Raw genomic sequence first — 15,495 nt, 5'->3', positions numbered from 1 at the left:
TGGAAAGTCTGGAATGTGGAACCAAAGTGAGAGGGAGCTCAGGGAGCATCACCTCACCATGAGCATCACCCACCATGAGCATCACCCACTGTGAGCATCACCCCAGTGTGAGCATCACCCAGTGTGAGCATCACCCACTGTGAGCATCACCCCAGTGTGAGCATCACCCACTGTGAGCATCACCCAGTGTGAGCATCACCCACTGTGAGCATCACCTCAGTGTGAGCATCACCCACCATGAACATCACCCACTGTGAGCATCACCCAGTGTGAGCATCACCCCAACATGAGCATTACCCACCATGAGCATCACCCCAGTGTGAGCATCACCCACTGTGAGCATCACCCACTGTGAGCATCACCCCAGTGTGAGCATCACCCCAGTGTGAGCATCACCCACCGTGAACATCACCCACTGTGAGCATCACCCACCATAAGCATCAGTCACTGTGAGCATCACCCCAGTGTGAGCATCACCCACTGTGAGCATCACCCACTGTGAACATCACCTCACCATCAGCCAAGCCCTTCTTTTCCCATCAAACCCCAATTTCAATAATGGGGAAAATAGAGATATTGCTGGGATTTCTATGGGTTTGCATTGTTTTCCCACTTTCTGTCCCAAACCCAAAGAGGAAAGGCAAGGAATAATCACACAGACACCAAGGCTTAGGAATTATTATTCTTTTAATTTCACATGGTTTAAAATACGATATGAAATAAGGCTACAGTATATAAAAAACTCTCCAGCAAAATGATGTGCCAGCATCAGCAATTAAAACAAAACCAATCCCCTCCTTGTCTAGGAATTCAGTGGAGGAGGGATTTTTTTTTTTGAATCCTTTAAAAAAACCAAACGGAACCAGACACAACACACGGACACACACACACATCGCTACATCTCTAAGCTACCTCAGCTCAGTTTTTTTTAAAAAAAGCACCTGCTTTTTCCTTGTTGTTTTTTTTTTTATTTTTTTAAATCTCACTTTTAAACTTTTTTTTCCCACTTTTAAAAAATATAAATTATATGAAAATACACGTTGGAAAATAGTCAAACAGCACAATATAACAATCTCTTTTTTTTTTTTACTTCTTCTAAGTTTGTCAGCTTAAAAAAAAATGTGTAAAACCAAAATAAAACAAAAAAAGACTTCCTTTTTTTTGTTAGTTTTTTTTTTGTTTGTTTTTTTTTTTTTTTACTGAGGCAGTTAATTCCTGGAGATATTCCATAATAACATATATGTATACATAGATTTATCCTTTATTTAAACCTCTTTGGAATGTAGACAACAGCTCCTGGGTGTTACATAGACCCTACCAGGGAGCAGAGCAGACCAAGGCATCCCAGTTTTCCAATATTCACAAGGAACCAACAATTGAATCCTAAAACCTCGGAGAAAACCCCTCCAAAAAAGCAGAACTCAGAAGGTGGAGATGTTTTCTGCAGAATCTGGATTTACTGGGACCATTTTTTGGAGTAGGTGTTGGTTTGGGAAGACAGAAGAAACTGAAATTTTGCATTATTCTTTTTTTTTCTTTTTTTTCCCCTGTGTTTTCTGGATGAGGATGGTGGGAGGGTGGGAATAACATGGATCTCCACTTGGACACACCCCCATGTCCAAGGATTATGGTGATCCCACACATGGAGATGGAGAGCAGGAAAGTGCTTATGGTTTTTGTCATTATTGGTGTGGATTTAATCATTAGTGGGGTGGGGTTTTTATCATTATTGGGTTTTTTCCCTTTATTTCTGAGTTCCCAAATATCAACTGTCAAGGCCCCCAAAGCTGTTTGCAAGCAGGGCTCAGGCTCAGCCAGAGAGGCCAAGGGCACACCAAACCACATGGAAACAGCAGAAAATGAGCAGGACACAGATAATATCCCAAAAACTCCCCCAAAGCACCTGAGACATTCCAAACCAAGACAAAAGGACCCCATTCCCAACAGGATCTGCGAGGGAAAATTCACTCCTGTGTGGAGGGAGCAGCACAGGAGGGAGTCCCAGCCCTGGCAGATCTCATCATCCCTCTCAAATCCATCCTTCTGGGCCAGCAGGTGGGAATTAAATTTTTGTGGACTTGAAGGAGCTCAGAGGGTTTGGGTTGAGCTCATCTGGCTCAGCACAGCCCTCACCAAAGGCCAGCAATGAAAAGCAGAGGGAAAAAGGAACCAAAGAAAAGAAACAAAGAGAAATCTGCACATTTCCAGTGTATAAACAGCACCCACCTCTGGGATGGCCCCTAGAATGGGAATAAAAGCAAAGGAAAATAGGAAATGATGGAGCTGATGTGTCTGGGACTGTTCACAGGCTGGGGGTTGGGAGAAGGGATGGAGAAACTCCAGCCAGAGGCTTCTTCCAAAAATCCAGAGCTGCTTCCCATGGTTCACCCTTCCTAACCTTTAACAATCTCCCCAAAGTCACTGGGAACTCACAGGCTGGGCTGGGAAACCTGGGATCAGCACAGTGGATGGGAGATTTAGCCTGGCAGGGAGGTGGAGATGCAGCCAAACCTGCAGTTCCTCCTACTGTAGGGAAATTTCATCCCAGCCTTTTTCTTTTTCAGCTGAAGCATCTGAGCAATGCAGGGGGGGTGTCCTGGGACACTGCCCTTTGCCAGGAGTGTCCTGGAGTCCCTTGCTAAGGGTGGGAGGGGGGATTTAAAGGGCCCACGATGGGCAAGCACAGGGCACTTTGCAGCAACCCTGAACACCCAAAAAACTCCTCTGACTGCTGGGAATCCAACCCTTCCTTGGGATGCTCTTTAGCAGCTCCTCCCTGTGCACTCTGTGCCCTCACACCCCTCCTGGCTCCCTGTGCAGCTGCCCAGCCTTGGCTCAGGCTGGGTCTGTCCCAGAGCCTCACATGTGGGGTCTCATCCATGGTATCCCAATCTTCCTTTCCTCCCTCCAGCTTGGCCAGGCTTCCTCCATCCTCCTCCTCCCTGCCTGCCCAAGGAGATGAGCCCAAGTTCCACTTCTCAGTGGGCAGTGTCCCTTTCCTCCTTTGGGGTTCTCTTCACCTTCCTTCCATGCCCTGCTCCCTCCTTTCCATCCATCCCACCCTTTCCTTCGGACAACCCGCAGCACCTGAGTGTAACAACCTCCTTTCCTGACTCCCTCTGCTTCCACCCCCTGGCAGGAGCTCCCACTTCCCCTCCAACACCCCCTTTTATAAGGACACAGCAATTCTGGGGATGACTTCCCCTAAAATGACCAGTTTTAGGATACAGAGGTGCTGGGTCCCCCCAGCTCCAGAGGGAAAGGAGAGCCCAGCACCTCAGGGCATCACCTTGGGACTGGGCTCCCCTCCAGCTCTGCCCCTGTGAGGGGGTTGTGCCTGAATATTCTGGCTGTTTGACACAGATTCCTGTCCTGCCCACTGGGATCCATTGGGATCAGGCAGGAATCACTCTGCAGCACCTCTGGAAAGGCTCTGACCCCCCAGACTCCCAGAGCTGTCCCACAGTGCCTCTGGAATGAACTCTGTGCCCCAAAGACACACACAGACAAAGCACACACAGAATTTTGGTAAAGTACAAAATGCTGCCTTTAAATGCAAACCCCCAGGGGGTGAAAGATTCCCTTTCAGGAGGGATCTGGCTTTGGGATTGTATGGGGATCTGGGAACAGCCTCTGACCCTGCAGCTCCCACCAGCACACCCAGGGCGGTGGGACCCTGTCTCAGCCTGTCCAGAGCACCCCAGGCAGCAGCAGGAGTGACCCCTCCAGAGAAAACCAGCTGCAGGAAGGGTCTGGAGGCCAGAGGGAGCGGCTCCTCCAGGACTGAGCCCACAGCCAGCCCTGGTGACAGCGCAGTGCCACTCACACCCTGACAGGATGGCTGGGAGCAGCAGCCCAAGAGCCACAACAAGCCCTTCTGCAGGGACAATTTCCGTTCTGCTGTGCCCACACATGGCCATAAAGACAGAGCTGCTTGAAACAGGAAGGAAAAAACATTTCCCTTTGGGTTTTGAACTTTTTCCTGATTTTTCCCCTCAATTAACTTGCATATTTTCCATTTACCACGTTGAAAACAAGGGAATTCCTCTTCTTTCCCCCCTCCCAAAATAAAATTTTCTGTAAGCACCAAAGTGTTCCTTGAGCAAAAGAAGTGATTTGGAAAATGCAAAAATACATTTTCCATGGAAATTTTGAGAGGATTTGTGCAGCTAGACATAAAAAAAAGCAGGGATTTCAATCAGCATTATCAGCACAGCATGTGGAGCTGGAAACACCCAGCCAGCATCAACAGGAGCCACTTTGGGGTTCATTTTCCTTCCCAACTCAGTCCCAGCATTCCAATTCTCCAGTGGGGTCTACATAAACTAATTCCTCTTTTTCTCTTTTTCCTTCCTGGGATAAAAGTCTCTGCTGGCAGAACAGAAACAAACACACAACAATATTGCAATACTGAGACCATCTTAGAGCTTAAGACTATTTAGAAAAAAGAAATTAAAAAAAAAAATAAAGACAAATACTGGCACAAAATTTAATAAAATAAAACTTTAAAAAAAAAATAAAAAAAGTCTTGATCCCTCCTAGGAAAAATTCTATCTCTTGTAAAAAAGAAGACAATGGACAGAAAGGTGATGAAATAAGAACAACAGTTCTTGATATTTTCCTATATTGCCCCTCCCCAAAGCAAGAATATTCACTCATTTTGGTTTTCCAAAAGAAGAAAGTTTAAATTCCTCAAATCCTCTGGAATATTGGCATTCCTGACCTGTCAGTTTGTGTGTGAGCAACCAAAGGGATCCATTCCATCACATTGTTTTTCTAAACAGCCAAGCGTGGGGAGGGGGTTGTTGGTTTTTTAAAGTGAGCTACATTTTTCTGCCTTTCTTAAAAATCAGAATTTTCCCCCAGAAAAGCCTGTCTTGGAGCTTTCAGGAAATCAACAAAAAGCCCATCCTTCCCGAAAGTTTTCCTCTTCCTCCCCCCTCTCCCCCGACATCCTCAAAGCCTTGAGTGGCCCTCGGAAAAAACAAAACAAAAAATTAAAAAAAAAAAACCGAGCAGAAGAACAGCGAAAATCGATAAAAAAAGGAACCACCAAACAAGTCCATGGCGAGGACAGCGGCGTCCCCGTGTCCCTGTCACTCGTCGGCGTCGGGTTTGACGTCGAGCATGGCGTGCAGCTCCTCGGGGGTGTAGCCCAGCAGGCTCTGCAGGTCGCACACGAAGCGGTACACGTAGCGCTTCCCGGCCGTCTTGTGGATGATGTTCTTGTCGTAGTAATAGCGCAGCCCGCGGCTCAGCTTCTCGTAGTTCATCTTGGGCTTGTTTTTCCTCTTGCCCCATCGCCGGGCCACCTGCAGGGAGCGGGGACAGGGAGGGAAAGTCAGCTTGGCTCAGCTGGGACATCCATGGGGATGAGGATTTTCCTCGTTGTTAAGAATTGATGCTTCTTGTGCAAAGGCAGAACGTGGCAGAGCGTTCCATGAGGATTTATCTGGATAATTTCGTGTGCTACCTCAGATATATTTTCATACCCCAAGATTCCTCCTCCACCTTCTGCCAGTTCTAAACCAGATGACACCAACATGCAATGGCCCAGGGCCAGTCACTTTTGCACTCTGGCAGGCTCCAGCCACTCATGGAGTTATTGAGGTTGAAAAACCCCTCTGAGATCATGGAGTCCAACCATCCCCCTGCACTGATCCATGTCCCCAAGTGCCACATCCACACAGCTTTTAAATCCCTCCAGAGCGGGGACTCCGTGGGCAGCTGTGCCAGGGCTGGACAGCCCTTTCCATGCAGAAATGTTCCCTAATATCCAACCTGAACCTCCTCTAGTGCAACTTGAGGCCACTTGCTCTTGTTCTGTCACTGGTCCTTGGCAGAAGAGACAGGGAAGGGACAAAGATCCCATCTGTTCCCCAAACCAGGGCACAGATGCCCCTCACATGTACCCAGCCTATCTGAAGAGCTTTACCACTGCTCCTCTCCCTAAGGTGTTCCAGCTACTTCCCACCAACTTTGGGCACAAACCCCATATGGTGACTGCATCCCAGCTTTCAACAAACTTTCAGTAGGACTGATGCCTTGGCTCCCCACAACATATCCAAGACCAGAAAAAAGTGGCTGCCCAAAGGGAGGAGGAGAGGTTTATCCACACCAATATTTCTGAGGAATTTGTGTTGTGCACTTCATTCCAGGGGACTTTACCTCGTCTGGGTCTGAAAGTTTGAATTCCCAGCCATCGCCCGTCCAGCTGATGAAGGATTGACAGGACTTGTCAGTGAGCAGTTCCAGCAGGAATTGCCACAGTTGGATGGGTCCACTGCCTAGGAAGACAAAGGAAACACAGGATATTAATGCCAGGAGAAGCACAGTTCATTCTATCACAGAGTGGGGAAATTTCCCATGCAAAAGGTGCTCACTGAATAAAATAAAGACTTCTGTCAAAAAGAGCCACCAGCAGCCACAGGGCAGGAGCTGAGCTGGGAGATAAACCCTACAGGTAACAGAGCTTCCTATTTGCAGGAAGAGCTGAATATTCATGTCCTGGAATGCTTCATGTGGAGTTACATAAATAGGATTACTTTTCTGGCACACAAACAGGAGGAGTCACTGCCTTGGCACCGGAGCAGCACCGATCCCTCCGTGCCAAAGAGCCGCCGGCCACGGCTGAACTGCGGCAGACTCCGCTTCCCGACCTTGACTCTTTGCTCCGTGCTGCTGATCGAGATAAGGGGGACCCAAGTACGAGAATTCCTTGGCCTCTCTCCAGGGCATGTTGCTGCAGGAATGGGCTCTGCCGGCTCGTGGGGAGGGCGGGGGCATTCAGAGCTCCCAGCCCAGGATCTCCTCACACCACCGTGGCACAGCCTCAGTAAATCCATAAGGAACCTCCGGTGGCTGCTGCTCCCCTGACCCAGCTGGGGTGGTGTGGAGCATCCCACACCATGGGCATTCCACCTCTCCTTCCACACCTGGTCTCCATCGCCCCTCCCACTGCTCACTTTGGCCATTACCAGTTTGTCCCAGTGCACCCACTGGAGTTTGGCTGGAGTCATGAAGTTTTGAAATATTTCTCTCTTCCTTGGGCTTGTGTCCCAATCCAAGGTAGAGGAGAAGCCCTGGAGCTAAAATCTCTTTGATGAGCAACTTCCGAATATTGCACTTAGCTGTGGGCAAGGTGTTTTGGGAGAGACCCTGCCATGGTTTAAACCCAGCTTGAAATAGATCACCAATAATAACAATAATTGTAATGAGACAGCCAGAGGAAAGAGGAAATGATTTATCCCACAGGGAATTGCACAGGCTGGATTAGCTGGGGTAATCCCAGTGCTGACAGCACTGAGCAAAGCTTCAAGAATGGAAAAAATGAGTTATGGGCTCAGAAAAAAGGATGGAGCCCAGCCTGTTTCCAGGAATGACAATGGATGCTGTCCGAGCTGCGGCTGTGGGATAATCCATGGAGGGAAGGGAGAGCTGCTCCCCTTCTCCACAAAGCTTTAAATTACTCAAAAGCTGCTGGGGAGGAGGAAATGAGAGAGCTGGCTCCAGGAATCACCATGTCCCATCCAGCCCTTCCCAAACTGTTTCCCTCCTGTTATCCCTGTGGAAGCGCTCCAGGGTTTGTCGGCGCCGGGCCTGGGGGTTATCACCGCCACAGGCAGGGCAAGGCAGGGAGCTCTGGGCTCATTCTGCTGCAGATGGGAAAGGACTCGGCAGGGAAAGGCTCCAGCCCGTCGCTCCTCTGCAGCTTGCCAAGATGTTGACTGCACAACATCTCTCTCCAGTAGGGATGGAGCTGGGTTATCCATGCCAAACTGAGGGAGGAAATTCAGATGACGCCTTTGCCTCTTGTTGAAAAGGAAGAGCGAAAAGCCTGGCCTGAAGTGCCACCACATCTCCAGGCTCTGGCCTATTTATAGCAGTGAGCTCTAAATGCAGATAAAACACTGGGAAAAGGTTGAATAGCTGCCTGAGGTCTTCCACAGGTGAATTCCCAAGGGGATGGGCTCTCTTGGCCCATCTGACCTTACACTAACTCCCCCCTCACAGCCAGGGAGCATCCAACACCCAAACCAAGTTAACAGACAAACAGCCCAAGGAGTCCAAGGCCAGGTCCATCCCCTCCCATTGATTTCTCTCCTGCCCAACTGACGGATAAGGATTTTTAGTTTATTCCTTCCCCAAAATGAGGGATGGAAATTCATCACCTGGGTGCTGGGTTCTTGAGTGATGAACCCTCAAAACACCCCTGGGCCAGGAAGAGGTGTTGGGAAACCCAGGAATTCTTGTCCTCTCTCCAGCAAGCAAGGTAGGGCTCCTTCCAGTGCCCCCAGTGCTGCTCTGCTGGGTATTTTGGGATTTCCAAGGAACTGGTGTCATCCTTGGAACAGGGATTCCCAAGGTCTATTCCAAACTGCCTGCAGGACACACGTAAAACCCCAAATTCCTCTCCCTGGACAGGCAACTATGTGAGGAATGTGTTTATGCAGGGCTCCAGGCATGTCCCAGCTCCTGCAAACTCCCCCTCCCTGCCCGAGGGGGAGGCAGCCGAGCCTGGCAGATGTGGCACTGCTCTGAGATGGCAGCGAGGTGGCAGGAGCCAAACCCCAGCACATGCCCAGGCCTGTGTCCCAAATCAGCACTGGCAGGGAGGAGAACAGAGCAGGGAGCAGTGCTGGAGGTCAGGGCATCATCTGCTGCAGCTGTAATTAGTGCTGGAAGGGGGATCTTCACAAATGAGCCACTCTGCAGCCAGCAAAGAGCAGGGAATATCTTCCCACATGGGATTTAAAGGTGGTTCATGCATCAGTGCCACTCCCCTCAATGTCACAGGGTGAGCAGGAAGCTCCCAGGCTTGTCCCTGCACCCCAAACCTCCTCATCCACAGGAGCTGGGAGCAGTGCCCATTTTCCATCCCTTCTGCTCCAACCCTTCCCCTCATCCCAGCCCATGGAAATCCCCACCAGGATGCCAGGCTGGGATCACTGCACGGTTCAAGCACACACAGCCAGGCTGTCCCAATGCCAGCAGTGCATCCCACACGGGATCTGCTGCCTTGGTTATCCAAAACAACCACCTGTTCCCACAGCCTGGGTTGGGATGCAGCTCTAAGTGTGAGGTAGAGGGGCACAAGGCAGCTTTTATGACACTGCTCCCTCCACACACATCCAGGGGCTTCCCAGAGCAGACCCAGCCCTGGCTGGGGAACTGGGGGCAGCTCCACAAAAGACAAGGGGAGAACTCAGAGGGGTGGGGGTGTCCTCCCACCCTGCCACGACCTCCTGCACCCACGGGGCTGCTAAAAATAGCACCCACAATAGGGGCCCTGTCTGGCCTTGGTGGCACTGAACAGGGTCCTTCAGCAGGGACTGTCACTCCACAGGAATGCTGCGGCGTCAGGGGGAAAATATTCCTCTTGAGTCGGAACTGTGGGAACTGGGAACTGCTGCCTGAGTAGGGCTTCCTCAGCACCAAGCCCTCATGGTGTCCCCAGAGCGAAGGATTTGGTGCCACCTTCCTTGGTCAGCACAGGTCCCTCACCTCCTTCCCAGCCCCTGGGACACCAAACCCTGCTGGATGGGGCTGTGGTGACAGTGGCACTGCTCGGGGAGGGCACAACCCCAGCCCTGTCATCTCTCTCGGGATGGTTTTACACACCCACCCCTCCCAACGGCCTCTGTTTTGTTTCCCTTGGTTCAAACAAGACAAGAAGACAAAAAAGCCTCACCTACCAACCCCCCAGTGGGGCACCTTTGCCTGGCACTCTGCGGTTTGTGGTTCCAACCCCACAAAACAATCGGCCCTGGCAACGTCTCCAAAACAGCCCCTGCCTCACTCACCGACCCTGCCCACCCCATTCGATGGCACCAGGGTCCCCAAATCCCCCAGAGGGTTGGGAGTGCTGGTCCCCATCACTCCCTTGTCAGACCAGCTCCCACAGCTCCTCCCCAGCCCAGGCTGGTGCAGGCATCAGACACTGCACAGTGCTGGAGCTTGGATGGAGGCAGCTCCAAAGGCCAGGTGTGAAAAAGCAGGAAAGGAGCCAGGAATCCCTTCCTTAGGGAACAGCATGGCCATGATTACAGAGGAGAGCAGCCAGGGGCCACTCCAGGCCAGAGCTGCTCCTGTGCTGCAGCTCCTCTGCTCTCAGGAAGGGGGTGTTGGCAGGACTGAGAGAATCAGTCTCAGAATCTCAAGAGTGGGAAGAGACCCACACAGATCAGTGCATGGGACAGCCCCAAGAATCCCACCCTGGGCCTCAGCTCAGGGGCTGACTGCAGAGGCACCTGGCAAAGCTCCAGGGGTTTTGTGAGCTCCACATCCCCCCAAAGGTGGTCCTGCAGGCCACGAGCTGCTGAGCAACAGCAGCTGGGTGTGTGAACAGACACTGGCAGAGCTGCTGCCCGCCCATCACCTGGCCCGGCTGGAGGAGCCCTGGGGAGAGCTGAGCCCTGCCACGGTTGGGCAGTGGTGCATGGGGCTGGTTTGCTCTCGTTAGCACGTCTGGCAGGTGGGGCAGGAGCCACTGAACCAGTGCCAGCCCCACCCTGGGGAGACCAGCAGGGCACTGAGCCCTTTGGGCCCTGCCTGAGGCACCAGTGGGCAGGAGCTGCTGGGGTCACCCGGAGGAGCAGGATCATAACAGCATCCCTGCATCCCAGCAAACAGCATCCCTGCATCCCAGCAGGGCCAGAGGAGCTGCTGTGCTGCTGTGCACAGGAAGGGGGTGCCTGCAGTCCCAAAGTGCCGTGCCCTGGCTGCAGATGCCCACACAGACTCTGCTCCAGCAGCACAGGGAGGATGCTGGGGAAGGCAAGGACCCCAGAACGCTGGAGTGCAGCAGGGAACGGGACAGAAGGCAGCTGCTGGCAGATTTTTGGGTGCTGATGACCACAGCATGGGGGGATCTCGCCTGTGGAGGCTTCAGAGCAACAGCACAGCACCAGGGGGAGGGGCAGCAGCACCTGAGCTGTCCCGAAAGAGACCCACTTTCCTTGGCACCGCCTTGACTTTCTTGCAAAACAGCAGCTGTGCTTTCACTGCTGGGTCACAGATAACATCGCTCAGAGGCTGGGGCGGCTCCAGGCTGTGCAGCACAGCCAGCTGACACACTGCACAGGGGCTGAGAGGCACATCTGGGCCCCATGGCACAGCCCTGGGGGTGCTGATAGCGAGGGGCACAGCGAGGCCTGGCCTGGGCAGGTCCAGCTCGGTGGAGAGAGCGCTGCGGGTGGGATAACATCTGTGGAGGAGGCTGCTCCTGCACTGCCTCTCGAATTCCTAATGCCCAGCAGGATAACAGAGGGACACTCAGGTCATGGGTGGCATCAGTTGGAAGGGACATTAAATCTTTCAGTGCTGGGACTGGCTTTGAAGGGTTCAGCAGCACCCAAACAACCCCAGCCTTGCATCAGTGGGATCAGGGCTTGCTGTGCACTCACCTCACCTCTGCCATCCCTCTCCCCTCCCCTCCCCTCTGGAACACGAGGGGATGGCCCTGCTGTGAGCTCAGTGATGTGGAGCAGCAGCTCTGGGCCATGGCAGCACTGACACTGTGCATGGAAAGCCCCGGGGTGTCAGTCCTGCCCGCCACAGAGCAAACAAACCCCAGAACCTGGCTGCCAAACCACACTGCTGCTCAAGGGAACCCAAAACCAGCTCAGTGCTGAACAGCCACGGCAAGCCAACAAGGTCTGAGCCTCCTGTGCACAGGCTGCACACTCCAGCACAGGCACATCCAGCTGAGTTTATCCACATGGTGCCACGGCTCCTGCAGGATGCTGCTGGCCATGGGAACCATCAGGAACTGCAGGATCCAGCTACAGCCCCAGGGGATGTGAAGGCAGAGCTGAGCTCAAACATTGGAGGGATTTCTGCCCACTCACACCAAACACGGCTCTGCTGCTGAACCAGGGAGCTTAGACTGAGCTCAGCTGGGCCAGTGTGAGGTTTAGCAGTGAACACACATCCTGAGCCACCCGTTGCTTGGATTTCATGGCTTGGTGTGGAATCTCAGAATCAGAGAATCTCCTCAGCTGGAGATCCACCAGGATCGTCCAGTCCCGCTCCTGTCCCTGCACAGACACCCCCAAATCCCACCCTGAGCATCCCTGGAGCGCTGTCCAAACTCTCCTGGAGCTCTGGCAGCCTCGGGGCTGTGCCCATTCCCTGGGGAGCCTGGGCAGTGCCCAGCACCCTCTGGGGGATGACCCTTTTCCTGATCTCCAACTTAAACCTCTCCTGACACAGCTCCAGCTGTTCCCTCAGGTCAAATTCAAGCTGGCCAAACTTTGAGTGAGCTCCAGGGGTCCTGGGCTGGCCCTCTCTGCAGCAATGGAAACAGAAGTTCACCAACTCCCGAGCAATTACATTCCTCCTTCAAAAAAAAGATAAGAAAATTGCATCAACCTCTCTGTGAGCAGCCATGGCAACTTGTTAAAATAGGTCAAGATGTGGGGGCAGATAAGGCAGCTCTGAAAGGCCGCTCAGAGCTGGGTGAAGAACACATCAAACGCAAACGGAGCTTCCGCCAAAATGCACCTTCTCACCCCAAAACGCGCCTCTGGGGCAGATACCATCAGAGATGTGCTGGGGCCACCTCCCTGGCACCACAGAAACAGGGCCTGCTAACAGAACCTGAACAAGGCTGTCAGGTCCTTAAAGTCAGCACAGAAAGCTCTGGGGATGAGGGATGTGATGTCTCTCTTCACCCTGCCAGGTCCAGCACGGCCAGCACAGGAGGGTGGGATGCACAGGTGGGTGCATCCTCAAGTTGGTAATTGAACCCCAAGTTCTTGTTGTTTTGGGCTTCTGGGCTGGCAGAGCCCTGCTCTGCTCCTTGGGAGGCTCCACCTCCTCAGCAGAGCCACAGGCAGAGCCCAGACTCGGAGTTCTCTGCTCTGGCTGCCAGACAGCACTTCCTCCTCTGTGTAAAGTAAGAGTAAAGAAAGCAAAGCACAAAAAGTCTTGAGCTCTTCCTGAGTCCCCACTCCGAGTTCACCTGGCCCAGGCCAGACCTCCAGCACTTCTCAGTGGGGTTTTTTAAACTGACACAAACTCAGAGAGTGGAGAGTGCTCAGTCCTCCTGCAGTTTCAAACCCAACACGTTCTACTCACTCTGCCCAGGACCTGCTCTCACAGTGACCCAGCTCTGGCTCCCATTGCTTGGAAGACCCAATGCTGAAGGTCTGGGGCCTGTCAAATGGCTCACAGGACATCTCTGGAGTCACTGCCTGCCAGGATCACCTGTCCAGGGACATTTCCCAATGGCAAAAGCTGGCTCTGGTGGCTTGAGCACTGAATAATGCTCAGCATCCTATGGAACAGGCAAACAGAGCTCCAGCTCGAGCATTTCCCAGTGATTCCACATTTTCCTCTCCACATTTAAAGCTTCTGAAGTGAAGCAATGAAAAAATAAATAAAAAGTCAGGCACTGCCACTTATTGATCCCACCAAAGCGCCTGGGCCAAGGGATTCTCTTCCCAGCTCCAAGACGGGCTGGAAATGAGGCGAGGGAAAATGTTACACAGAGCAAAGCAATTGGAATTGTGCTCTGGCATTGCACGAACCCAAGTCTCCCCTTCCCGAAGGCACGGCTCCAAGGACAGCCTTTGGGGTGCTAATATTCCTTGGAAAAACAGGAATATTAAATATAAAAACCGGGCCCAGCCGCTGACTTCAGCTCCTCGCCTCTCTCTGGGGGTGGTTCTGCACTCTTTTCCATGAGCTACAGCAAACGTGGTGGGAAATATCCAGCCTGGAAAAGAATGCTCCTGATTTTGCCAGCACCTCGGTGCCTCAGTTTCCCCAGCTGCTCAAATAAAGGCTCCTGCACACCCAAAGCACTTCCAGGTGCTGCAGTGAAAGGCATTGTCAGGAGAAAATAGGAACAAAAATAGGAATAAAAAGAGCAACTTGTGCTCAGTGGTCTCTTTTCTCAGGAACATCGATTTCCATGGCACAGCAGAGAATGAGCCCCGAGTCACAGTCTCTCCTCTCCCTCCCCAGCACATCCCCAAGCCCCAGTCCATTCAGGAACACAGAGCACACTCATATTTTGTATGGACTTGGTAGAGTCTCATTCAGCAGGCAGGGCTGAGCTCTCTTTCTAACTAAAGCTGTAGCAACAAGCCACTTCCTTTTTTACACTCCTAAAATTATCTCCCCACCTTTCCTCCCTGCTGCACCTCTCCCCACCCTCACAAGGGCTCGGTGTCAGCCCCGAGATGAGCCGTGCGTGGGAGGACGCCCAGGGACAGCCGCACCTCAGGATCTGCTCTGAAGTTGGTGATGATCTTTATCGGCACAAACTCTTTCCACCAGCTGCTCCCAGCTGGGGCAGGACAGATCTGAATGTGCAGAGCCAGGGGAGCTGGCAGGAGGCTGCCCCAGAGTTTTCCTCAGAGCACAGGGAAAAGCCATGGCACAGAAGGGTTGGAAAGGATTAGCTCAGCTTTAGCTGGAAGTCCCATCCCACCAAGTTTCTCTCCTTGGAGATGCCAGATTGCTGAAGGGCTGTCATCAAGAGCCAGAGTTTCCGTGGCCTATCACCTTCTCATCTCTCCCAGCATAGGGAATGGAAAATGTTTGGGATGGCTCTGGCAGCGCTCCATCCCTGCCTCACACCAAGGTGTGCATCACAGTGGGGCTCCCTCTGTGCCAGAGGGGAGAGGATCCATCCCCACCACACACAGCAGTGCTGGAGATGAGGCTGCCCCTGCCCCAGGGGGAAACCACAGCCAAGAGGCCACCAGTCAGCAGCACAGGGGGCTGGGGGCTCTGCAGCCCTGGAACCAAACCAGACCCAGCTCCTGCCATAGCCAGCCAGGGGCTAATGGATAGCAAGGCACTGAGTGCCCTGTGCCCAGCCAGCTGCCACATCCCCCATGAGGTGTGCCAGGTGTGGGATAGCCACACTCAAAGGCCACTCCAAAACCCTCCCTCACACCCCTGCACCAGCCACACCCAGCTGGGGCAGCCCAGAGGCTCTGCCCCGGGGTTGGGGAGGTGCTGCCCGAGGTGCTGGGGGCACAGAGGGGTTCCCCAGGATCGTGCCCTACCTGTGTAACCAGCCAGGGCAGCAGCAGGAATGACAGGCTTGTCCTTGTTCATGTCGGCCCGGTCCCTCACATAGTCCTTGAAGGTGCCCTTGGGCTTGTGGCTGGGCAGGGTGGCAGGGTAGTCCTCAGAGTCGAAGCTGTCGTAGGAGGGGACACGCTGCAGGCTCTGGAAGGAGGACTGGCTGCTCCAGGACTGCGTCAGGCGGTCACAGCTGTCGTAGCTCTCTATGCTCTCGAAGGAGTCCTGGCCTCCCAGCTTACCTGGGGGAGGCACAGCAGGTGAGAGGGGCCTGGCCAGCTCAGGGTGTTTCACCTGCCAGCTCAGGGTGTTTCACCTGGCCAGCACAGGGTGTTACACCTGGCCAGCACAGGGTGCTTTACCTGGCCAGCTCAGGGTGTTTCACCTGGCCAGCTCAGGGTGTTTCACCTGCCAGCTCAGGGTGTTTCACCTGGCCAGCTCAGGGTGTTTCAC

General features: G+C 53.0%; 1 protein-coding gene across 3 annotated transcripts in view; it reads right to left on the bottom strand.

Annotated features, from left to right (window-relative positions):
• Positions 1-1,548: 1,548 nt before the first annotated feature.
• ETS1 (ETS proto-oncogene 1, transcription factor) overlaps positions 1,549-15,495 on the bottom strand; it is a 45,404-nt gene continuing 31,457 nt past the window's right edge. For all 3 annotated transcript variants that reach the window (XM_033081852.2, XM_033081853.2, XM_033081854.1), the window contains 3 exons: positions 15,024-15,284; positions 6,169-6,287; positions 1,549-5,312 (listed from right to left, as the gene is read on the bottom strand). In XM_033081852.2, coding sequence (XP_032937743.1) covers positions 5,097-5,312; positions 6,169-6,287; positions 15,024-15,284 — 596 coding nt within the window. In that variant the 3' untranslated portion in view covers positions 1,549-5,096. The remainder of the gene's footprint in view (positions 5,313-6,168; positions 6,288-15,023; positions 15,285-15,495) is intronic.

Source organism: Catharus ustulatus, chromosome 28 (genome assembly GCF_009819885.2).
Source record: "Catharus ustulatus isolate bCatUst1 chromosome 28, bCatUst1.pri.v2, whole genome shotgun sequence".
Taxonomy (NCBI): domain Eukaryota; kingdom Metazoa; phylum Chordata; class Aves; order Passeriformes; family Turdidae; genus Catharus; species Catharus ustulatus.
Note: the sequence above shows the minus strand (reverse complement) of the source record. Positions and strands in the feature narration are given on the sequence as shown.